The 23,622-nt window shown below is 42.4% G+C and overlaps 2 protein-coding genes and 1 long non-coding RNA gene across 17 annotated transcripts in view; all 3 read right to left on the bottom strand.

Moving 5' to 3' along the window:
• Window positions 1–970: 970 nt before the first annotated feature.
• Window positions 971–9,546, bottom strand: ikbke (inhibitor of nuclear factor kappa B kinase subunit epsilon). 11 transcript variants are annotated; one of them, XM_061831657.1, is made up of 21 exons: window positions 9,345–9,546; window positions 8,858–8,949; window positions 8,578–8,715; window positions 8,286–8,415; window positions 7,753–7,934; window positions 7,127–7,287; window positions 6,938–7,048; window positions 5,961–6,140; window positions 5,639–5,835; window positions 5,400–5,458; window positions 5,209–5,300; window positions 4,615–4,716; window positions 4,464–4,521; window positions 4,061–4,173; window positions 3,906–3,982; window positions 3,795–3,834; window positions 3,609–3,710; window positions 2,410–2,506; window positions 1,929–2,131; window positions 1,784–1,855; window positions 971–1,688 (listed from the first exon to the last, which is right to left on the bottom strand). In XM_061831657.1, the coding sequence occupies exons 2-21, from the start codon at window positions 8,945–8,947 to the stop codon at window positions 1,625–1,627; spliced, it is 2,268 nt and encodes a 755-aa protein (XP_061687641.1). In that variant the 5' UTR covers window positions 8,948–8,949; window positions 9,345–9,546; the 3' UTR covers window positions 971–1,624. The 11 variants fall into 11 exon arrangements, 8 of the variants coding, with proteins under 8 accessions (XP_061687641.1, XP_061687640.1, XP_061687639.1 ...); XM_061831656.1 differs by having other exon boundaries at window positions 971–1,691; window positions 8,858–8,953; window positions 9,345–9,545; XM_061831655.1 differs by having other exon boundaries at window positions 971–1,691; window positions 9,345–9,545.
• A 216-nt stretch (window positions 9,547–9,762) lies between these two features.
• LOC133507074 (uncharacterized) lies at window positions 9,763–15,955 on the bottom strand. 4 transcript variants are annotated; one of them, XR_009796739.1, is made up of 5 exons: window positions 15,819–15,955; window positions 15,434–15,510; window positions 14,628–15,362; window positions 14,156–14,433; window positions 9,763–12,130 (listed from the first exon to the last, which is right to left on the bottom strand). It is a non-coding gene; the product is annotated as an uncharacterized LOC133507074 (long non-coding RNA). The 4 variants fall into 4 exon arrangements; XR_009796737.1 differs by having other exon boundaries at window positions 14,628–15,343; XR_009796740.1 differs by having other exon boundaries at window positions 14,156–14,429; window positions 14,628–15,343.
• A 3,284-nt stretch (window positions 15,956–19,239) lies between these two features.
• srgap2 (SLIT-ROBO Rho GTPase activating protein 2) overlaps window positions 19,240–23,622 on the bottom strand; it is a 68,376-nt gene continuing 63,993 nt past the window's right edge. For both annotated transcript variants that reach the window (XM_061831913.1, XM_061831914.1), the window contains exons 21-23: window positions 22,946–23,159; window positions 22,754–22,864; window positions 19,240–21,921 (exon numbers count right to left, since the gene is read on the bottom strand). In XM_061831913.1, coding sequence (XP_061687897.1) covers window positions 21,361–21,921; window positions 22,754–22,864; window positions 22,946–23,159 — 886 coding nt within the window. In that variant the 3' untranslated portion in view covers window positions 19,240–21,360. The remainder of the gene's footprint in view (window positions 21,922–22,753; window positions 22,865–22,945; window positions 23,160–23,622) is intronic.

Raw genomic sequence — 23,622 nt, 5'->3', positions numbered from 1 at the left:
ACATTCCAGAGAGCATTCACTTCAGTGTTTTTTATGGACGTAGCTTAGTCCCACCAGGATTTGAATTTGAAATGAAAAATGATCACATTTTCAGTCATTGTATTTCAGTGTAACTTTATAATGTTATCAATTTAACTGGCTACAATTCACCGTCTGTGCCACCAGGCAGAACACCCAGCCAATCGCAGTGAGGCTTTCTTAGTCACGTGACGTTACATTCTAAGAAAGCGTAGCTAGGTTGGCTGGATGTTCGATTCTGATAGGAAAACCCTGCCTGGTGGCACAGACGGTGAATTTTAGACAATAAATTGTAGCCGGTTGAATTTCAGACAGCGAATTGTAGCCACTTGAATTGTTGAAATTGAAAAGTTACACTGAAATACAACTATTGAAAATGGGATCACTTTACATTTCAAATTCAAATCCTGGTGGCACTCATCTACTTCCATAGTTTTTTTTCCTTCAAATCAATGTGGGCACCAATTACTTTATAATCAATCATGTACAGTAAACATTCAGTCAAGTACAAAAATAAGTACCTGTATGTGAAGCAAATCAAACTCCTAAAAGAGCCGACGTGGTTGCTATCCAATCATTTTCCCCACATACAAAGTGACATGAACTCAGAAACAAACGTGTCCAATAGTAAGTTGGACACATTGAATAAGTGCAGGCTAAAGTGTGACACTTGTGACATTTTGCTTTCTGCGCTGCATAACACAGAGGCAGATGAACACCCCCCACCCCCACAGGCTTAACATTTCAGAATATAGTGAGTTATCTTCAGAGAGGCATTGTTCCGGGAAACTCGATGGACATTATTACCTTCATTTTTCTTATTACATTATACACTGTCCACAATGAAACAGAAACCTTCATACATAACAAATGTGAAAATAATTGCTCTAAAATTGAAGGAGCTGAAAGTGTGCATTCATGTCTGACAACAAAAACAAATTGGAATTCCCCCTCTTGAATCAGTATTTTAATTGTGTGGTGTGTCTTGGGCAAATGATTTCAAAACATACAAAGCACTACTCACGAAATGGAAGGAAAACAACAACACGGGAACAGACTAGAAAAAGTACTTTAAAAGAACATCTGATAGAGAGGGCTTTGATTGATTTAATCAGTGTCAGAAGTAAATAAAATGTCATTGGAGACACTGGAGGGGTGATTACAAAATAAAGAACAGAGGAGGTGAAAAGAAAGACTTTAGCCTTTTCAGTGAGATCACCCAAATTGTAAACAGTTTCTCCCACACATCACTGCATGAGTTAAAAATTTAACAACACTAAAATGTATTGTGTTTTGTGAAACAATAGCGGTCTGCCTTTCGACGGATTTCAGCTAGGATAAATTTTCACTTCCCCGTGACCTTGAATGGGCTAAGCGGTATAGAAAATAAATGGATGAAATGTATTACCGAGGTGTGCACTGAAGTTCTTGCTGGAAAAACCCACACAAAAATCCCTCTGTGGTGTTCCGTCTCCAACTGTGAATCTTATCTCTTAATTGCTTGGCAATCTGTTCTCTTCAGCTTCCTCTTGTAGCAGGCACTCTTTGATAGCATCACAGCAGTCGTCCAGCAAGTGTTCACTAGGTAATTAAAATGAGACGCCTGTCACAGCGTGGCGGGCCGGGCCAAGCTCGGCCGCACGGCCACTGCAGAGTTCACTGCTTCTAGACTGCTGAACAATAACAACAAACAGAATCATGAAATGAATCTGTTCATTTCGTGTTGTGCCATGACTATGAACAACAGCTTCTCTACTGTACAGACCTCTCAATAATGGTGTTGTTACACTGCAGTTCCCGGACCAGAATTTCCATTTCTTCCTTTAGATGGTACATCCTGGAACAAAGAAAGACGTGATTAGATCCCATCTGTCTTTTTTTTTTTTTTTCTTCCCCATTTGCAGACTCACACGAACCTGGACACCATTTGTTCCTTGTCCCTGAGTGGTATTTCTTGCTGCTGCTGCTCTCCTGCTCTGCATGGCTGTAGTGTGAGGAAGATTTTGTCCAGAATCTTGGGTCGAGAGATGAGGTTGAATTTAGGATTTGGAATCTCTAGCATAAAGCAGATTCCAAACACATCTCTCCGCCGCCCCCGCAGTCGATGGCAGACCTGACGTTGTATTCAATGTTTACAACTAATGAGGGAATGTTACTTTGCCCGTTTGGTTTTCAAAGTAATGTGAACCATTCACTGTCAGAATATACACATTTTTTTCTCCAAATAGTACAACTAAAGAATACATGTTCTTCAAGTTTGTATCTTTTCGGCGTGACTCAAATACGTTTCATACAAACACTGACAGCGGATCCAACAGCCAAAAGTCATGAAAACAGTTAATTCACGCATAAGGAATTCATTTTCATTTACAGCCACTGCCTCCAGCTCACTTTGTTTTGGTGCTGTTCTGTTATCTCAAGGTCAGCCAACAAGCCTGTGGAGAAGGAACTGAAGTCTTGTAGATGGTTCTGCATTTCCAGTAAAATTCTGCAGATACATCGAGGCCAAATTTAATTATTTTTGCAGGTTCCCTAATTGTGCATTCATTTAAAAGGTTTGGTCTGAGGTACAGTAAATGTGGGCCAAAGTAAAGAGTTAACTTATTGTGGTTTAAAGCTCAAGTGTCATCCCTATAACATTCTAAAATAGATAATGTAGTAATACTAATGAAAATGACATAACATTATTCACTTCAATGTCCATACGAAAAATAAATATGAGCGGAGAGCGCATCATCCATGTGCAAAGTTGCGGAAGTGTCATCTGACATTCAAGTGGTCGCCATATTGGCTGCATCTCCTGTCCGTGACGTCACCTCGGACATTCGCCATTGAAAACACACTGTGGGCCCTACTGTGGGAGACGAACACGCCCCTTCTGACACGGAACCTCTTTTCGAAGAACATCTCACAACCGAGTGAAGTTACCGGGGCAATATTACACTATTGTTTCGAGGCATATTTATATGATATGCGACTCACGGCCAAACCACCTCCCAGCCCACAAGGCCTGCGGAGGCCGTCCTTCAGCGGCTGCTGCACGGAACGTTTCGATGTGCACATCAATACATTTAGCACCCCTGACTAATGGATTACGCTCCCACCCCCAACTACAGTTTTTTTTGTTTTTTTTTCTTTAAGTAGCTGTATAAACACCTACCTGTCATTTGGAACCCACGCAGCTCTCGTCCTTTGCACCTGTGCATTCCATTTTCACAATGAACCGGATCTTTTGGAAAAGTATGAAGAGCAAATCCATCCTCCCGAGTGTTCGAGCAATATCCAGCAATACAACAAGCCGGCGTTTTGGCTAACATGAAGGAACAACGAGCTACCTTCCAGCAGCTAAAACTAGTATTAACAGATGAGACCACTTGAGGGCGCTACTGCCCTGCACGTCACTTCCTGCTTCTTTTCGAAAAAAATCCCTTGAGGGGATTTTCATGGCGGGAGTTATAAAAAGCTGTATCCATCAAAATCATGTTTTGTGGCGAAAAATCACATTGGTCCATGTCGGCTGCTGTTTTTTCATGAATAACATACTAAAAATCATGGATTTCATGACAGTGGATCTTTAAAGATGCTCTGACCTGCTCCATGTCCTAGTGGTGTCCAACAGATCCTTGTATCTTAGCGCACAGTTTTCTCTAATAAGAGATTTCACCCGCTTGATGTGCGAGGACAGGTGGATTCTAACAAAGATGAAGAATACACAGATTATGGCATAACATTTTCAGGCTGAGGGGGGAAGTCCAGCAGGTAAGTGTGATACATACTTTTCAAACTTGTGGATTTGCTCATCATTATATAACAATTCTGTGTAGAATATCAGAAGTTAGGGAGGGAAACAGAACCAGGAATGTGAAGCTAGAGGGAGACATGCATACTGCCTGAGAGTCTGTCCTTCCGGTAAAGTTGATGAATCGCCACAATCTTTTGAAGGAGCATCTGCATTTTCTGACAGCTGGAGGAGACAAGAGGCCAAAAATAATAATAATAAAAAAAGCAGACCTCCATGAACTGGGGTCTTCCTGCTTTGTACCTTCTGTCATTATTCAGGGTCTCTGCTAGCCGGGCCTGCTCTATCTGCAAGTGGTCCAGGCGATTCTGAAATTCCTGAATGCCTGCAGCGTACCCAGGCAGGTGCTCATTGACCTGCATTGACGACAGCAGCAAACCGCACACTGTGGTACATCATTTATTGTACACACCATCACTAGCAAGAGGACCAAAAGAAGGACGCCCCACATTTTGTTGCTTTAAATAATGTATTCCTTTCAGCCAAAGCAAAATGGGTGACAATTTAAGACGAATTTCCACTTCTTTAATTTGACAGTAGTTTGAATGTTTCCAATGACCCAATTAAAGGATAGCCAGAATTTCACTGTTCTGTGTTTCCACTGCAACAAAGGTAACGCAAGGCTAAGCCTCCTGGTATCACTTACCTGCTGCAACCTATCGTTCTTATCAACTGCACCCGGGTTTTCTGAAGCATGGTGACCTCTTTGTAATGTGAAAGACATGGGAAGACAAATATAAGACAGGAGCATTTTTTTAAATCCCCTTATTTTGAAGTATGTGTGCAAGCTGACTCACAGAGTGAATATCCTGTGTTGTATGCCCAAGCAGGACTTGAGTCTAATACTTATCTGCGCAATACTGTGCATAGCTTCCTCACACTCCCTCCGCAACCTCATCCTGGAAAACAGTAGTGACGTTTTTAACTAGTAAAAATGCCATTGTAATCACTTGAAACGAGGCTAGAAGATGAGATCCTTTTTAATCACAATTTATATATTGTATGTAAATTAATAGCCACCATGCCTCAATTATCGCTGCCTGCAGAAAAGACCTGGCATCAGTAAATTGATTATTTAGGTGGAGTTCAGCGACTCTCGTCTAACAGCTATTTATTACAATATATTTGTTTTGTTTGTGTTTAATTCACCAGTTTTGTCTGATGTAAACTTGTAGTTTACAGTAACATATTTTCCGAATATCATATCTCTCGAGTCACGATAAATCAAAACTATGGTATGCCATGGTTATGCTGTACCGCTTCCAAAAAAATGGACGAATCATATGCTGGTGCAACCAACATTTTCAGTTAGTCTCACCAGTTCTTCATTTTGGAGGTGAAATGTTCCATTGTGAAGTGAGTGAAAGCAAGAACGCAAGTGTGCTCCTCACATGTAACTGTAATATCCTTCCAGTAGCAGCTCTCTGTGCGAGTGCAGCAGTTGTACTATTCTCAGATACTGGTGGACCACTCCCACTATTAACTGCAGTGACATTAAAAAGGGAAAGGTAACAAGAACACGATGAGGCTTTTTTCCCCCTATTTTATGTGGCAAGAATGCAATAAATCACAGCTGTGCTACCTTGGTAAAGTTGTAGTCTGCCATGACATCAAACTTGGCTGGGATGATTGGAGTCTCTGCTACAAATTGGATATGCACATAAAAGCGAACAAAGAATGATAAGTGATAAGATAAGATATTCAAGGCAATTATACAATATTGTGATTTGTGCTGTATACTGTATATCAATTTCATGTATGCAGTAGACAATATATGACACTGTCCATTTTGTACTGTAAAACAAAGCCTGCGAGTGTTACGTTCTCTGAAGGGTAGGCTGCTGCTTGCTTCTGGCCCATGACTCAGCAAGATGAGAGGTCTTTCAACTGTCGTGTGAGGGAGATTGACCACCTTCATGCTGCCCTCTAGTGGGAGTACATGGCCCAAGTAGAGTAGCTGTTGGTGCTGGGCATCAATTCCAGTGTGCATCGCTACTTCCTCAAAAAAGGCAGACACCCTTCAGATGGACAAAACAAAGTACAGTTATGGCTATATAATACAACACAAACAGGACAAAATGTCTACAGAAACAATCATTGAACTGCTTTATGTTGGAAAAACTCTTAAAATGTTCAGGCTCACGTGTTGTGATGATGAATGTAGACGCAGTGTGCTACGGCCTGCTGGAGAGCAAACAGGTGCACGGGCTGCCGCTGCAGGATGTCTGTTGTGGCGGTGAAAAACTGGTCAAAGCTCCAACACCTCTCCTGATCCACCTCGAGAATACCAGCAAGGACTGGAACTAGGTGCATCTTGAGACCCCTATGAGACAGTCAAAAGTGACATGGGTGAGCGTGAAAAGCATGGCAACCACATGCATTAACCTGAGCATTTTCCACCTATATACCCATCAAAAATAATTGAAAAGAACAATCGAACAATCAAATTCCAATCATCGAGTGTTCTGTTTTAAAGGAGCCATCTAATGCTGCGAACATTGGCACTCATTCAAGGGTTCAGGACTTAAAGATGTTGTCTGCGGACGCCTGCGATGGTACTTGTCACCTATGAAAGTCTTGAATTTTTTTAAAGACAACAATGAGTGAAAATAACAGGGTTGGAAACATTCGATGATACTGTAATGCTTCATTGCAGAAAAAGAGGCACGATGAGCCACAGGGGAAGTGCCTTTAGATTAATTTCCACTCGCTTTAGTTAGCTCACCTTTATAATTATATAATCTTTCATGGATCAATGGCCTTTCAAAAATAGTTTGGGAAGATGATGAAACACAGGTGCTTGTAACGTTAAAGGATTTTTTTTAAGGCGTATGGGATTGTGGGAGTGAGGAGGACTTTGATGGGCAGGGCTGTCAACATGGCATATATCAGGCAGCACAACAGCATGTTTGTAAATTTTAAATCAATGACAGCGTAATAAATTACCAATTCAACATAATTTTAGGGTGCTCCTGTGCTTGATGTAAGTGTAACAGTAAATAATGCAGGCAATGAGGATAAATGGAGGTCGGCACCTTTGATGTGATTCTGCTACAGTTTATGTTATGGTAATGTTATGATATGGATCAGCACAAACACACACACTCTTTTCGAACATACTCCGATAGTTGGCAGCTGTCCGGCAGGTATGAGCTCCACTCTATTGGTCCATTATCGACCCGCTGAAATCCAGAAATGGCCCCTTTTGGTTTCTCTGTGGTGATTTTGTACCTGCACATCAAAAACAGGTTAATAACATCAAGAATTATGTATTTACTGTGCCATTTAAAAGCAAAGTTCAAGACTTACATGGTTTGCTTGTCCCTGCGGGGTCCTCTGAATGGCAAAAAGGGGAGAGACCCTGTGGCAGTGTGGTAAAATGTCACCCCAATGCTCCACAGGTCCACACTCACTCCATACGTCTTCTGGTGATGGTTACGAAGCACCACACGCTCATACATGTCTGGGTGCTGTACACAAACACACGTACACAAATCTGCAGTGACACCTCAGAAGTGGACAATTTCTTGAAAGTTAAGTTCCAAAAGTTTAACTTTACAAGTGCTCAGACAGGTTGACCAAATACACTAATCAGTGTATTTCATCCTGGTTGGCAAAATGTTTATGATCCCAGTGACACCTCTCGACACAGAAATGAGCTTTGATTGTCTTGAGGAGTTAAGTTTAGCTTGGATTGTTAGTGGAAAGTAATTTTACACTAATTGTGGATTGTGTTCACTTTTTAAGGATAATGCTGGATAATTAAGGAATGATTGAAATAAAGTAACATAATCACACACCAACATCCCACACATGGATTTGCATGACCACTTCCACTGGCCAAAAATGGATCAAATATGGTTTGAACGTCTGAGTGATGGTATGGCCTACACACTTATGTCACACAATTGGTCCCTTTAATCATGATTTCTTACCAGATATTCTTCAGTTCCATAGACGGACACAAACTTCTCGCCTTCCTCCAGTTCTCTTGCCGCGCCAAAGTCAGTCAGCTTATAGACAGACCTCCCGTCCTCGCCCGTCTGCCGCATTATGTTGCCTGGTTTAATGTCCCTGTGCACCACGCCGTTCTCTCGTAGATGGTTCATTCCCTGCACTAAAATAGAACAGAAGGTGGAAGTATATTCACCGTAATTGCACTTAATAGACATCTTGGGAATTTACATGCGTGTGTGTGTGTGTGTGTGTATGCTTAATGACCCAGAAAAAATGGAAAATAAAATAATCTCACTAATTTTAGACTTTTTGAACAACTAGGCCAAGGTCACCAAATAGTCTCCAGGCCAGTGAGACAGGTCCCTTCATGATCATTAAAAACATTAACTTGAGGTGATTAACATGACGGAGGGAACACTTTGACTCAGATTTTGTATTCATTTGATTTCCATTTTTCCCCGCTGGGACAAAAAGTGGAAACAACTGCGCTGTTCATTAAACTTCCACGTACCAACACATTGCAATACAGTGAGAAACTCGGTCTCGGCCAGGCCAAAAGCATTTTCTGGCTCTTCAAGCAGGTTGAGCAAACTTCCTCCTGAGCAAAATTCCATAACTAGAACTTTCTGTTTGGATGGGAGCTGCAAGAAACAAAGCGTAGGTTCGGCATATGTAGTAACATTTATATTTTAATTTAACAGGGTGACTAGGTAAATGTTTCTTTAAATCCCCCAGTAAATACAGGAGGAGTAGGTGTATAAAGTCGACTGTGCATTCCCCTGCATGAAAAGTAGCCTAATTACCTCCTCCACTGTATAAAGCTTGACAATGTTTTTGTGGTTGAGCTTTCTCAGCATCTCAAACTCCCTCATCTGGACCTCGTGTGTGCGGTTGTAGCTCGCAGAGTTGAACACTTTGACTGCTACTAACTCACCCGTCCTCTAAACAAACATTATACACAGTTACATACAATTACAACAAAACAGGAGAGGTCAGCAGTTTGGATTAGTGTCAAGGAAATATGACTAGTAGAGACATGTGGAGAAGAGACAACAGAAGGACAACAAAATACTAAGAGGTGACCTTATTTCGAGCCTTGTAGACACAGGCAGTTGCCCCTTGACCCAGGACATCCTGTAAGGACCACAAGTAGCTGGGGGTGCTTGCTGTCATCTCTGACTTCGTCGTAGCAAAAAGTCAATTAAAAAATGGACACAAATCATTGTTTGTTGCCGTTAAGCGAAATGTCAAAGTATCGGTTTGTAAAACTCTTTAGCACAATTTTTAAAAAGTGCTCCATACTGGGTATACATAAAACTGTTGCTTTACAGGAGTTGAATGGCTTTACTGAGGTAGCGTGTCACACTTTACAGTCAACCAGAACACTAAAAAAAAAATAAAAACACAAAACTGTATAAATAACTTCTACAGATGTTTTAGCAATAGTTAGCAGATAGCACGGCTCAGTTGTGTGGCAGCAGTACTGTAGTCAGTAACCCGTAAACTAATAGACTTCCGCGTAAAAGTAAAAATTCCGTAGCACGATGAAGAAGAAAAAAAAGTACAACACCTGACGTGACCGCTGCCGTAAACAGTTTCCTTTCCCTCGCTATATGGAGCTAAAAAGGTTGTTGTACTGCACTTTTGTCTCAAAGCAGGGTCGATCACCACATTTGCAAGTTTGGACTCGCGCAGGAAGTTGTCTGCGGGGAGGAAGTTATCTGACTTTGACTCTGACTCTGACTCTGACTCTGACTCTGGCTCTGATGAGTAAATCCACAAGTTAAAAAAAAATGTATGTATCACACTTACCTGCTGGACTTCCCCCCTCAACTTGAAAATGTTACGGCATAATCTGTTTATCTCATCATCTTTCTTAGAATCCACCTGTCCTCGCACATCAAGCGGGTGAAGTCTCTTATTGGAGAAAACTGTGCGCTAAGATACAAGGATGTGTTGGACACCACTAGGACATGGAGCAGGTCAGAGCATCTTTAAAAGTCCACTGTCATGAAATGCATGATTTTTAATATGTTATTCATGAAAAAACGGCAGCTGGTATGGACGCAGCCGTTTTTTCACCCCAAACGTTTTTGATGTATATGGCTTTTTGTAACTCCCGCCATGAAAATCCTATTGAGGGATTTGTTTTCGAGAAGAAGCAGGAAGTAAACTGTAGTTTTAAAGTTGTGAAAATAAACGAGGGCGGACTCGTGTACGTACTTAAATTCCGCGTTACACAATAGTTTAGTATGTCAGTAACAAATCGATACAATACAATAACAAAATTAAACTGCCGTAACAGAAAAGAAAAGAGAAAAAGGAAAAAAAAGAGTGTGAGTCTCTGTGTAAACGATTGCGTGAGAGACAGGATCTCAAGTGACAGCTCGTTTAGAAGCACAGGTAAGATTTCTCCGCCCTGCTGGGTCGAAGCTTGAGAAATACTAAGCGAGAATATTTCACAGTCACACTGTCTAATACAAAAGCCGACCTTAGTACACGATAGGTGTAGTGTGTTGGCTCCAAATTCTCAAAATGGGGAATAGTAGCAGTAAACAAAAGGGAAGAAATAAATCCACTTGCATGGATTGGAAACTCGTCGAGGCACAAACCCTAGATAAGCTAAAATATTAAGATAAATGAATTAGCTTAATGATTAATTAGATGAATTAGAAAGATACAACTTTACTGACCACCCTAATTCGGAAAATAAATATATATAAATGAGCAAATAACTAAAAGAAAAAAAACATATAATAATAATAATAATAATAATCCTGTTGAGAGACGATAAATTGTAGAAATAAAAGGTGACCTTAATAAAATGGCCAAAGATGGGTATGATGATACCCAATGGTGATTACAAAAGGAAAAGAAAGAAAGAGAGAGAGAGATTTAAAAGTAGTATTGTATGTGGTTCACTGTGCTCCTGAATTTAGCAAATGGATTCAAAGGGTTCCCTAACACGTAATGTGTTAAAGGGATAAAATTCGATGGGGGAAAAGAAAATTGATCATTTGACTTGGAAGAAAAGTGTCCAGGGCAGAGAGAATATTAGTGAAATGTAAATGACAAAAAGCTCTCAGCATGTGGGGCAGGCGCTGCTGTCCTCGCAAACGCTTCTTTTGACCTCAGTAGAGACTTGAGTTATGGAGCAGTACAGAACAGTTGATAACAAAATGTTCAGAAGGAGTCAGAAAAAGAAAGATAAAGAAAGTGGAGAGGAAGATCTGTTGTTCCATAGAAAGGAAGATGATGAAAGGACACGAGACACAAAAAGACAAGAGGTAGTAGAGAAAAATAAAAGGAAAAAAAAAACAACAAAAAACACTGATTTACTACTACCTTCACATTATGAGACAACACCACACAGAATGACTAAATCAGACGGGACTGACTTGAAAAGGCGCCGACTCGACTATTTTAGTGTATAGGACTTGAACCAAAAATTATGTTAAAAATGGTGTGGAAGTTATTACTTCACACAAAGCTGACAAAAATCAATCTGCAGTAAATTTGAAAATTCAGAGAGCAACCAAGCATTTTAGACATAGTTGCTCTATGTCTAAAATGCTTATGGTGGGTTCATCAGAGCTTGTCACTTTGATAGATATTTTGCTGTGCCAATTTGAAGCTCCCTGATTCTTATGTGGATTTGACCAATAATCACCATCAACAGAAGTGACATAATTCGATTAAGACAACCATTTTTCATCATCTGCATCATGGGCACTCATTAGATAAAACCAATAATCTTGCCACTGACTCATTTTAGTTACTTCAGTATATTGCTCTTCTAAATCTGCACCCAAATAGTCAGGAACCGCTAAGATTTTGCTAAACCTTGTCTGGCGGGACTGTAATTGGTCCAGCGGGATGGTAATGGAAAGTTCTTGAGAAAGGGAAGTTACATTAATCATCGTCCCCGTTCTGTCCATCAGGAGCCGTAGGTTTCCCAGAGTGGACGTAGATAACAGTCTACGACTAGGCAACTGTTCCGTGTTGGTGCTTTCCTTGCCGTGAGGTTGTGCACCACCTGCCATCAGGCACAGCCCTGCAAGAAAGTAAACAGCATATATGGTTGACAGGACTGCGGTCAGGCTCTGGCCGGTGGTCCGCTCCATCTTCCCGAGAACCCTCTCTTCAACTGTGGTCTTTCGTCGGTACACTGATGTGTACGCTCGGCCCATCAGCAGAGAATCGGAGGAGCTTGCACTGCGACTGGTGGATCCAGCCGTCACGTCCCTGGACCTTTACAGCCGTAGGAGTCACTGCAATCACCTGGTGGGGGCCGTCCCAGCGAGGTCGTCTCAGCACTTTGAGGAAGACATGGTCTCCCATGTGGAGGTGATCTGTCTGTGGAGCAGAAAAGAAAAGTGTGTAAACCCATGTGTGTGATATTATTGTTGTGTCAATGCCACCATCCCCCCTGTTGACACATGACTCAACCCATGTGTCAATCTTGCTGCCCATCCAAACAATTATTTTGGCAGCCAGGGTTTTCCATCGGCCAATTTGCTAACTCCGTCGTTGTCAATTTTAGCACCTTTGTTCTCCCAATGTGTGCGTTCAGTGAGTGGTGTTTTTTTCTGACGTGAAATCAAAATGTCATGTTGATTTACTGCGTGTGTTTTTGTTACCTCTTTCACTAGCGCTGTGTCAACCATGGGGATTCCCTGGGCTGCAGCCTTGGGTGCTTGATCAGCTAGTCTGTTACCACTTGTGATTGGGTCATTTCCTGCTCAGTGAGCTTCACATTTACAAATGGCTACTTTGTCCAGCAGCTGTACTGATTCCTGCTGGAGAAGTGCCTTGTGAACAACCTCTTTACCTGTTGTGGTAATAAAGCCCCGGTTTGACCATTGTCGGCAAAACACATGAACGGAGTCCCAGCCATATTGGCTGTCAGTCCAGATTGTAACATGTTTCTTGGAAACCATCTTACAAGCCTGGATCAGCGCAGACAATTCTGCTGCTAGTGCTGAACACACAGAGTTAAGTGTTGCCTGAAACAAGACCTTAGTTTGTGTTGTAAGAGCAAATCCCACCCTGTTGCGGCCGTCTTCCCCTTTGCTTGCTGATCCGTCAACAAAAACAACCTCTCCAGTCGGGAGGGGAGGGGAGTGTCCATGAGGTCAGGTCGCGGTTTGGTGGAAATTTGGATGCGGCTTCCACAGTCGTGTGGAGTGCCTTCTGCTGGTGTGAATTCAGTCCCCCGCATCTTATAATTGTGATGTGTCCCTGTGATAACAATGTCACGGTGCAATGTAAGTGTCGTGCTGGTGACAAAAATGTCATCTTTGTTTCCAGCAGAAGGACTGAAGCTGCGTGTGGCACTTTCAGTGTTAACTGGTGGAACAAGACAACTTCCGCAGATGCCTCAGCAGCCAGAGCAGCAGCCAGCACTGCCTGAACGCACTCTGGAGTGGCTCGTGCTACGGAATCCAATTGTTGCAAATAGTATGCAACTGGTCTCATTTTCCTCTGTGTTTATGCAGCAACACTGAGGTCATGAACCCGTTATGTGCAGTCACTGTCTGCTCAAATGGCCTGTCATAATTTGGTAGTGCTAGCACAGCTGAATCAATGAGTTCTCTCTTGACAAGCTCAACAGCTTTGTCGGCTTCTGCGCCCATGCAATTTGGTCTTGTAATGTCATTGGCTCATCATAAATTATGTTCAGCAATGGTCGTGTCATTTCTGAGTAATTTGTAATCCAGGTGCGACAGTAATTGCAAAGACCCAAAAATGACATCATGTGCTTTTTTTGTTACAGGTTGTGAAGCCTTGGCCATGGCTTGTTTCTGTTTGTCACCAACAATGTGTCCTCGGTCTGTCATGGTCCTGCCGGTCCCCGCCCTGGCTGTGCAGGTCCCCTACACACCTGCGCCTCATCAGTGATAATGAAGCCCAGTACATATAGGACCCACCTGACGACGCCATCCATGCCTCGTTCCAGCACTTCCTTGTTCCTGATCCTGGTGTATCGACCGCTGCCTGTCCTCCGACCAACCCAGTAAGCTTAACGTCCTTCATACTGCTGCTCTCTCTGACTGACCTCCCAGCTTGCAACCTTGGAATGAATAAAGACCTTCTTTTAACTGCCTCTGCGTCTCCGGAATACTGCGCACTGCCTGTGTGTCATTGCGACCCGCGCACCACCTCATATTTTGTTGAACTCTGATTTTGAGGAAGACTTACATTTATATGACTGACTGCCTGACAGTGATTCGGATATTGACTGTGAATTTCCTCTCCCTATCTTCATTCCCAGTCAATTTGTTTCACCTCCCTATGTTTCCAGCTCCCGAGTGCCTTCACCTAGTAGGTCCAAGTCCTAATCCTCTAATCATTTTTTTGGGAACCCGCTTGGCCATCTACCTGGGTCCTCTGCGTGGCGGCCAGATGAGACGCCCAAGCAGAGTGCCCCCTTGTGGCTCTCGCTGCGCGGCGACCAAGACACAGCCATTGTTCATCCACTCCTCACCAGCAATGACCAAGCCAGCAGACCCGGAGCTGATGGCGAAACTTCCATCCCATACGGAGCAGGGGTCCGCAAATCCCGAGGTGCAGCGGAAATAGGGCGGCAGACTGGCGAACCTGCGGTCCTCACGGCCCAGGTTCAGTGGGGATTAGTGTTAGGTTTATCACCTAACTTGCTGGAATAATTGCACAAATAACAGACAAGAAGTTGTCTTTCTTCTGATCAGGAGGATGTGAGAAACAGCTCAGTCTCCAAACGCGTTCTGAACCAGCTTCTCACGTACTTTTTTTTTTTTTTTTTTTTTTTTTTTTTTTAAAGAAAACACACTGTCAAAAAGGAGGGGTGAGCAGATGAAATGAACAAAGGTACCGTTTTTGGTGATGTGACATTCTTTGGTTATGATGGAGTTGTCCTTGGCCACTTCTAGGAAGATACTGTTGCAACTGTGTGTAGGAGCTCGTCCTGTGAACAAGACTCTTCGAAGCAAGGATGATACTTTGGCTTTGTTGCAAGTCCATAATAAATATATTAACCAAAACTCTAACATTTCCCTCCTGTTTATGTATTTGCACAATTCAAAGCTTTACATCGTGTAGCAACTTCTAATATGAAAACAAATGCACCCAGATAGAAAATCATTGTCGTCACTGTCATTCTTCACCATTAAGGGATATGTCTCCGCCACCTGTTCGTTTGTGGGTGACGTAACCGTTTTAAGTTTCACAATGAGAGCACGCAGACAAGGAATCCAACAACATCCACACAAGGTCAAAATTGCTGGAAATACTGCAATTAATGCCAAATTTGAGGGCAGTGTATCTTCCAAAGGCATTCGTCCAGGTGTCTCACACGGAGGTGTCAATACCGGGATGAGCCGTTCAGGGTTCGAAGCCCCTCGGTGGCATGACTCCGTAGCTGTGTGTTGGCCTTCACTGCGCAACATTGTCTCCAAACATAGCACAGATTCCTCCTCTCTCACCCAACCTGTCAACAGCAACTCCGCTCCGGAATGCCATAAGTGAGCAGATAACTGTCCACGCACAGTTACAAACGCTCTCTGTGTCCAATTGTCCAATTCATGTACGCTGGAATGAATGGAAATGTCTACGTTTTTGTTGGTTGTACGCTAAGGACTCAAATCCTGCTCCGAAATTGATCAGTCAATTTATACTCACTTGGAACATCAGTGGCGTCGATGTATGTTAAAACACTCGTCGTTCCCATACTGCTTCTCTTTCGACCAAGGGTAAAACTGCATGTACAGTAGATGTTAATTAATAAACAGACAAATGGCAATAATCAAGTTATTGAAGCACAGTAACCGGTTTCCTTTTTTCCCCCCCAATTTATACCTCCGCATCACCATCAGATGTCTGTATGTGCCAATGACTTGAATTATCAATCACAAAAATGGTTTTGCACATCAATGCTGATACATTTCTTAATTTGTTTGCCGTTCCAATAAATTTGATGTGCATCATTAGAAAACAGAATCCCTTTTTCTTCTTCTTCATTTCAGGTACCGTTCCTCTTATAAATTGAATTTTCTCAGCCACTTACCCCCATAAGGGTCGCGAGAGAGTCGGAGCCAATCCCAGCTGTCATCGGGCACGAGGGAGGGTACACCCTGAACTGGGCGCCAGCCAATCGCGGGGCACATCGAGATAGACGACAGTCACACTTACAATCACACTGAGGGACACTCCAAAGTGTCCAATCACTGTTGCACGCTCCTGGGATGGGGGAGGGAACTGAAGCGCTTGAAGGAAACCTCCACAGGAATTGGGGGAACATGCAATTCTATACAGGAGGAGCTGGGACTAAACCTCAGTCCTTAGAACTGTGAGGCCAAAGCCTTACAGCTGCGTCAGTGTGACACCTTTTTTCTACCATGAGAACCCAATTATTATTTTGAAATGCCAGTTGCAATTTTTAACCAATTTTCTACATCTAATTGAGTGTTTAAATAAGCAGTCACTCCCTTTTAACCTCGAAAGTGTAACAAAGGAAGGAATTTGGAAGACACATAAACCCTAGCTCCAGTCACAGTTACACATTTTGCAAATCTCATGGCATAATTATTGTCACAAGAATGTGGTTATACATTTACAGATCTACCATGTTATTTTAATGAATTCGATTTTTTTTTTTCTATGCAGTTATCCAATTTGTTTTCTAGGACCTTGGATGGTTCCCACAGGTACCACTCGAGGAGAAAAAATAAAATCCAACAACCAACAGCAAAATTTAGCTGTTTAGTTGCCATTATGATAGCAGACTCACTCCCCTAAATGCCTCAGTCGGGGTGTTTTCTTCACCGGAGTGAGACGGAAGGGTTCTAAATACCACTACCCCCTTTGTCACCAGACTACAGCGGCCTTGGCAATGGGAATGAGAATGGCTATCTTACAAATAGCCAATAAAACACATTAGTATTAACAATGGTTTTAAAATCCATAACCTTCTTACAATGTGACAAATTAACTCAAGTACTACTCTCTGCTATTTCTAAAGCATGTTTGGTTGGAAAAAGTTTTATCCTTTTTGAAAAGGCATCTATAATGACCAAACCCCCATTTTTTTTCTTTTTTCCTGATCCTTGCTGTAGTTTTTAAATGGATATTGCGGTGTAGGGAACCGTCCTCTACATTGGCTCAAATTATCTTGTGGATTATGTACAATTTTTTTAAGAATAAAAATTGAAGCCATAAATTGTATAATGTTGATTGTATAGACTCATATCCCTCCTGTTTGAGATATGTGACAAAATCATAGCTCAAAATGGCCACCTATTTATTGGATAGGCTTGTTGTTTGGTCACACATAGCTGTCTTGTTCTAATGTTGCACTTCTTCTTTTCCTTTCAGCTTGTCCCATTAGGTGTTGCCACAGCGTGTCATCTTTTTCCATCTAAGCCTATCTCGTGCATCCTCCTCTCTAACACCCACTGCTCTCATGTCCTCCCTCACAATATCCATCAACCTTTTCTTTGGTCTTCCTCTTGCTCCTCCTCCTGCTTCAACGGCGACCGGCCCGCGGCTGCCAGAATTAACTTTACTAATCCAGGGAAAACCAACTGTTTTCCTAGTTGATACGGGCACTGATGTGACCGTTTTAGGAAAATGGGACCCCGCGACAGTTAAACGAAGCCGAAAAAAGGTTTCCATGCGCGGAGGTCATGGTTTAGTTCAGCCCTTAGTTTTGTCCCATACTATCGAGTTGCGCAGGCACGATGAATAAAATGTGCGAATGCGGAAGCAGTTCTACAGCCAAGGTGGCCGCTCAATTTATTAGGTCGCGACGCATTGACACAATTAGAGATTAGCATCACAATTAATAAACAGGGGCGAATGGAAGCATTTTGTAATTCAAGGGAAAAAAGAGAGAAAAATGGACAAATAGGGAAAAATGTTTCATATTGACTTAAAACATCCTTGCACTTATCTACAAACAGATTAAAAAGTGTATGGAGGAAACAGACTGTGAACAAAGTTTAGATGTTGTCAAATGCTACATCAACATTCTGACTATTTCAGGCCTAAAAAAAAAAAAAAATGCATGAAAAATTGTTTAGAAGGCCAGTATAAAACTAATGATGATTTGAATTTAGCTGATTATATGAGGAAAAAAATGTTGAAAGAAGTTTGACACACACAAGCGTCTTCCAGGCTCTCAGCAGGAGGCCAAATTAGTGGAGCTGGGAGGCTGGGTGCTCGTGAGAGGTGTGAAGACGGAGCGTTGGTGCTCTCCCAAGTTACCGACCGACCGTGCCAACAGCCTAAAAAATAAATAAATAAAATAGAAAACTAAATTTAGGTTAATTTGACACATTGTAAAAAAGTCATTTCAATCTAGGATCCATTTGGTTAGTTGAGCGGAAAGCTGACTTGAGGCTGGGTGTAGACTTACAGTGTCAAAAAATGGGCAAAAGTCAGAGAAGACATGAAAAGACACCTAACCTATTAGGGCCACCGATATGAAATGCCTACTTTAAATGTGGTTAAGTCCCAAATTAGGAGGCTGTGGCGTGGTTGCAATCATGATAACATTCTTATTGCTTATGACACATCTGCGGAGCGTCGGAATGTTGTCCTACTATGAAAAACCTTTGACACTCCAAATCACCGTAAATAGTAACCAGGAAGTGTTGTGTGCTCAGAGCCAACAAAGCGAGTGTAACAGCGAGTCAATGATGCGCCGTGCTATTACTACTCCCGCCATTGAGCAAACAAAACAACAATGTCCAATGTTCAGGCGTTTGATGAATGCACACAGGCGAAAGTCTATGTGTCAGGAGGAGCGCGGTGTTGACGATAACAATAACAGTCCCATTATATGGACAGCGGAGATTTGATGCTTTTGTGAGGAGTTGGTTTCAATGTAGAGATTATAAAAGCAGGCGTGGCCAGACTTTTTTTTTTTTTCCTTCCCCAAATTGTACTTTACAAGTTTGAGTCTTACTGATTGTATGGGGTGGACAGGTGTTTTTATGCAGCTGACAACCTCACATAGGTGCATCTGATTCAGGACAATACACGGAGTGGAGGCGAACTTTTAAAGGCGGACTATCAGGTCCTTGACGGTCAGAATTCTAGCTGATAGACAGGTGTTCAAATACTTATTTGCAGCTGTATCACACTAATTGTTAAAAAATAAAATCATACATTGTGATTTCTGCATTTTTCTCTTTAGATTATCTCTCTTCACAGTGGACGTGCACCTACGATGAAAATTTCAGACCACTCCATGATTTCTAAGTGGGAGCAATACAGCAAGGTGTTCAAATACTTATTTTCTTCACCGTAGATTGAGCTGTAAATGAATATACAAAGATGGTTGTAGGATAATGGTGTATGAGCTTTAATCAACTTGTATTATGTAGAAATGAAACACGTTCCTTAAATATGTGCTTTCGTCGTGACGTACGTGCTTTGATATCCAAAAATGAACGGCTGTTAGGGCAGAAAGATGAAACATGAAGTGAAAAATAATAGCAAGCAATGTTTATTAAAAAAAAAAATCTACACAGAACTACACAGAATTATATAAGGCCTATTTGATTAAACCACTATCGATATTACTGTACAATATTGTACCAAAAAGAAGTGTACCTCTGTAATGTACAACATTGTATATACAAAGTACATCTGAACACAGGATTCTCCAGTAATACAAAGACAACTATAAATAAATTTGACAGTCTTTTTTTCTTCTTCTTTAGTTGTTTCCAGATACACAAATGCATATTGAACAAATCTGGTAACTCACCCACCCAGTTAGTTCACCGCAAAGCCAACTTTGTTCAGGTGTAAGGTGATTGATGTGAGATCAGACAAACGCACCAACCACCAGACATCCACATTTTCCTGTGTGCGCACAAGCACGCACTCACAGTTCCTCCAGTTGTCGTGATGAGGTAAGAGCAACAAAAAATACACAGTAATATACAATCATGATAGCGATAAGTAAAAAAAAAAAAAAAAAAACTCAAAAATGTACAAGTATTATTCACTACATGACCGTGTGATGCAGTGTCTGATATAATACACAACTGGGCGAAATATTTTAGGCCTTTAATGAATTTATATCCTGATGTAATTTCCCTGTAGAAGCAGAGATTTATTTGAACATTAAGTGTAGATGCTGTACTCACTACAATAAATGGGTTGTTCTTATGTCACCTTTGTGAGGGATTTGCGGCTGCGTTTCACAAAAGGTTTCGTGGCATTGTTATTGCAAAATCCTGTGAATAAAAAGACGACACATTTGCCTTATCGCTTTGTCATCCCCTTCAAATGGATTCATCCATCCATCCAAGCACGCTCACATAGCAGCGCACAACCGTATGGCAACACATTTAACCATAAAACTGTGAAAAAGTCAGAATAAAAGGGCGCTTAAAAATTGGATGAGGTGATTGGTTGTGCTCGAAACACGCTTCAACAACCCTCAGCACCATGCTTCCAGTTACCCTAATGATTAATAAACATCATAAACAGCATTAGAATAATTATTTTTTGTACTGCAAAGTGTTTAGTATAATTACACGAGCAAGCTGTATATATATATATATATATTTTAAGTTAACCCTCTCACTGGTATTGCAGATACATAAAATGTCATCAGCCATCTAGTCATCGTAAGCTGCTGTCGAACAGCCACAGCATGCAACCTGAATGGTGTTTAGCTGCCACAAAACAGCACACGCACGTGTGTGGAGAACGTGTGCATGTACAGTCCAACATTGAGAAGAAAAAATGCTGGCTTTCAGTGGTCCCCTACACATAGAAGAGCTGCAGGAAAAAAAAAAAAAAACAGCATGATCCCTCAAACTACCAGCGTTCTATTTTTCTTATTGCTTTATTTAGGGCTGAGGAACTTTTTTTACTATCAGTGGACATCATACATTTATGAAACTATAAGATGCAACAGTCAAACTAATGTTCATTATTCTATACTGTTCTTAGAGGTTGTATCTGTTTTTTTGCCAGATCAAATGCTCTCAGTTCACCAATAATCATAAATTTAGAATTTGTTTTAGATACATTTTAGAGGACCAAGATCTCAAACAGTAATTTAAAAAAAAAAAAAAAAAGACTGGAAGGAGAAATAAAGCTCACAATCACTCAAAGATATTTCGCCCCGTCTTTAAATACAGAGGTTCATCTAGTCTTCCATGTGTGAAGCAGAAAGATAAGTGATTCATTTCAAAAGAGCTTCAAAATTTTCACAGTCTTTGCTTAGGAATTAAACAACCCATCCTGATCATGAGAGGGTCTTAAAATGATTCAAGGGGGGGGAAAAAAAAAAACAAAAAAATCAAACAGTGGTTGTGTTCTTCCTCATGAAAATGTGTCAGCACGTCTGACCTGTTCCCTTGTGAAAGACGTGAAAATCTTTCCCATGCTACGATCATTGAAAAGGTGCCCTTGGTGCAACCTTGTGACACTCTAAAATGGATTTTGATGTCTGAATGCTACAGTGTGTAGTAGGTTAGTGATTATATACTGTATGTACGACAAACTAAGTGCTTCCAACAATAGAAGAGCTGCTGGTTTAAGCATTAGCATCAGATTTGATCTCGGCTAGGAGAGCGCAGGTGCTAAGCCGGGCACGATTTGTCATTTGCCTGGGAGGAAGGTGGCGGAGGAGGGGCGTGAGGAAGCGAATGCGTGTGCCCTGGTGGCGGAGGAGGAGGTGTTGGGGGCACAATGGATGTCGGGGAGCCCATGGCCGGACTGCCACTCCCTCCGCCACTCTTGGGGAACACCACTGGCTTTGGCCTCGTTGCCGGGGGACGTAGCTCTCTGAAGGAAGGAACCGACGAGGATAGAGAGGAAGTGGACAGGGAAGGCGACGTGGTGGAGGGAAGGGGGCTCCTCGGCTGGCTCCTGGTAGCTCGGAAGGAGGAGGGCACGTCGCTGGCTGAAGAGGCGCTGCGCTGAAGTGGGTGGGCGTGTGAGGAGCCCCCCTCGCTGTCCCGCAGCAGGCGGGAATGGAGCGGGCTGGAAGGTTCCGAGGCCCCTCCTCCGCCGCTGCCGCCACTCACACCTTTCAGCTGCTCCAGTGTGTCTAGGACCACATCAGGGGTGTGCTTGGAGGTGCTCTGTCGTTCCAACTCCCTCAGCTCATTCAGCGCGCAGCTCATTGCTGTCTCAATGTCCTGCAACACAAAGAGCATTCTTGGTATACATTTTTTTAATTTGAAATGAATAATAATTGTCTGACCAGTTAAGTCAATTTGTAATTTCCCACAACAAAGCACAGTGGGTGAGGGATCACGGAACAAAGTTCAAATTTAACTGTGAATGTCATAGAATTCATAGAAAATAATAACATCACCAAAACCAAGGAATGAGATACTATGTTTGGCTCATGACCCAAATGCAGCAACAAAGACACAATTTCAAGGTGTTGCCAATAAAAACACGACATAATATATAGTGCATACTATAAATGATATTTTTCAATTAATCAATGGCTAATAACGTTGGTAATACAACAAATCCAGAATATACATTTTAGCATTTTATACAAACTGCTGTGCATCCATCCATCCACTTTCTTCAACGCTTATCCTCACGAGGGTCACGGGGAGTGCTGGCGCCGATCCCAGCTGTCATCGGGCAGGAGGCAGGGTACACCCTGAACTGGTTGCCAGCCAATCACAGGGCACATTGACACAAACAGCCACACTCACAATCACACCTAGGGGCAATTTAGAGTGTCCAATTAATGGTCCATGTTTTTGGGATGTGTAAGGAAACCGGAGTGCCCGGAGAAAACCCACACAGGCACGGGGAGAAAATGCAAACTCCACACAGGCGGGTCCAGGATTGAACCTGGGACCTCAGAACTGTGAGGCCAACACTTTACCAGCTGATCCACCATGCTGCCAACTGCTGTGCATTTAATGTAAAATATGTATTAAGACTAGAAAGAAAGCAGACTTGAAGGGGCACTGTCATGAATGTCAATACAGGAGGTGGCAGTACCTGTGAGCTGTGATCTACTTGGGCTATGACCTCTGGCTCCAGAGGTCTATGGTTGCTGAAGCTCTTGGAGCGTCCTGCCGGAGTTGACTTGCGCAGCTGAGGGCTTTCCACCTGATTATTCATTCACGCAATTTTAAGTTAACATCATTATCTGGAGAAATTTGAATCTCAAAAGCTTAAAAGCCACAGTACCTTGGTCTTGAGCGAGGAGTGGCGTGTGATGGAATTGAGAATGCTGTGAGCACTAACTGGTCGCTTGTCTGCGGACTCCTTCACCAGAGCGCCTCCTACAGGAAGAGATGCAGTCCTCACCCCTCCCACGCCGCCTCCACTGGCCCCTGGACTATCACTCTCTGAGCTTCGGAATGTTCTTCTGATGCTCCCGGACTCTGGTCGCTTCCTCATCCTGAATGAGAGTATTACTGACTAGCGTGTGTTCATATTTGCTGAGAGTGGTTGAAACAAAATTTATCACGATTGCTCTGGCAGTGCTGTTTGTTTGTTCAGGTGCAATCATACAAATGCTGGTGCTCACCAAACCGAGCGTCCGGGGCTAACGGAGCTGCCGGAGGGCCTGAGCCCCGGACGCCAAATCTAGGTTAAAGGCCTCTGCCACTTGAAAGCTCGGCTCGCGGCCTGCTGCCAAGCTCGCTCGTCAGACTTTGCATCATTCCGCCCGAAGAACCATCGGAATATTCAACATTAATCACAGCCACAGGTTCAAATCTGTATGGAAGTATTCCTCCGTCTTCCGGATCAACCGATACTGCTATTTCTCTATCAGATGAGGATAAATCCGAGAAATCAGCGCTGGGCATAATGGTGTCCCATGTAATCCAGCGTTTGGAACGGCACGGTACACGTCACAT

This window comes from Syngnathoides biaculeatus, chromosome 10 (genome assembly GCF_019802595.1).
Source record: "Syngnathoides biaculeatus isolate LvHL_M chromosome 10, ASM1980259v1, whole genome shotgun sequence".
Classification (NCBI taxonomy): Eukaryota; Metazoa; Chordata; class Actinopteri; order Syngnathiformes; family Syngnathidae; genus Syngnathoides; species Syngnathoides biaculeatus.
This window is presented reverse-complemented; position numbering and strand designations above follow the sequence as displayed.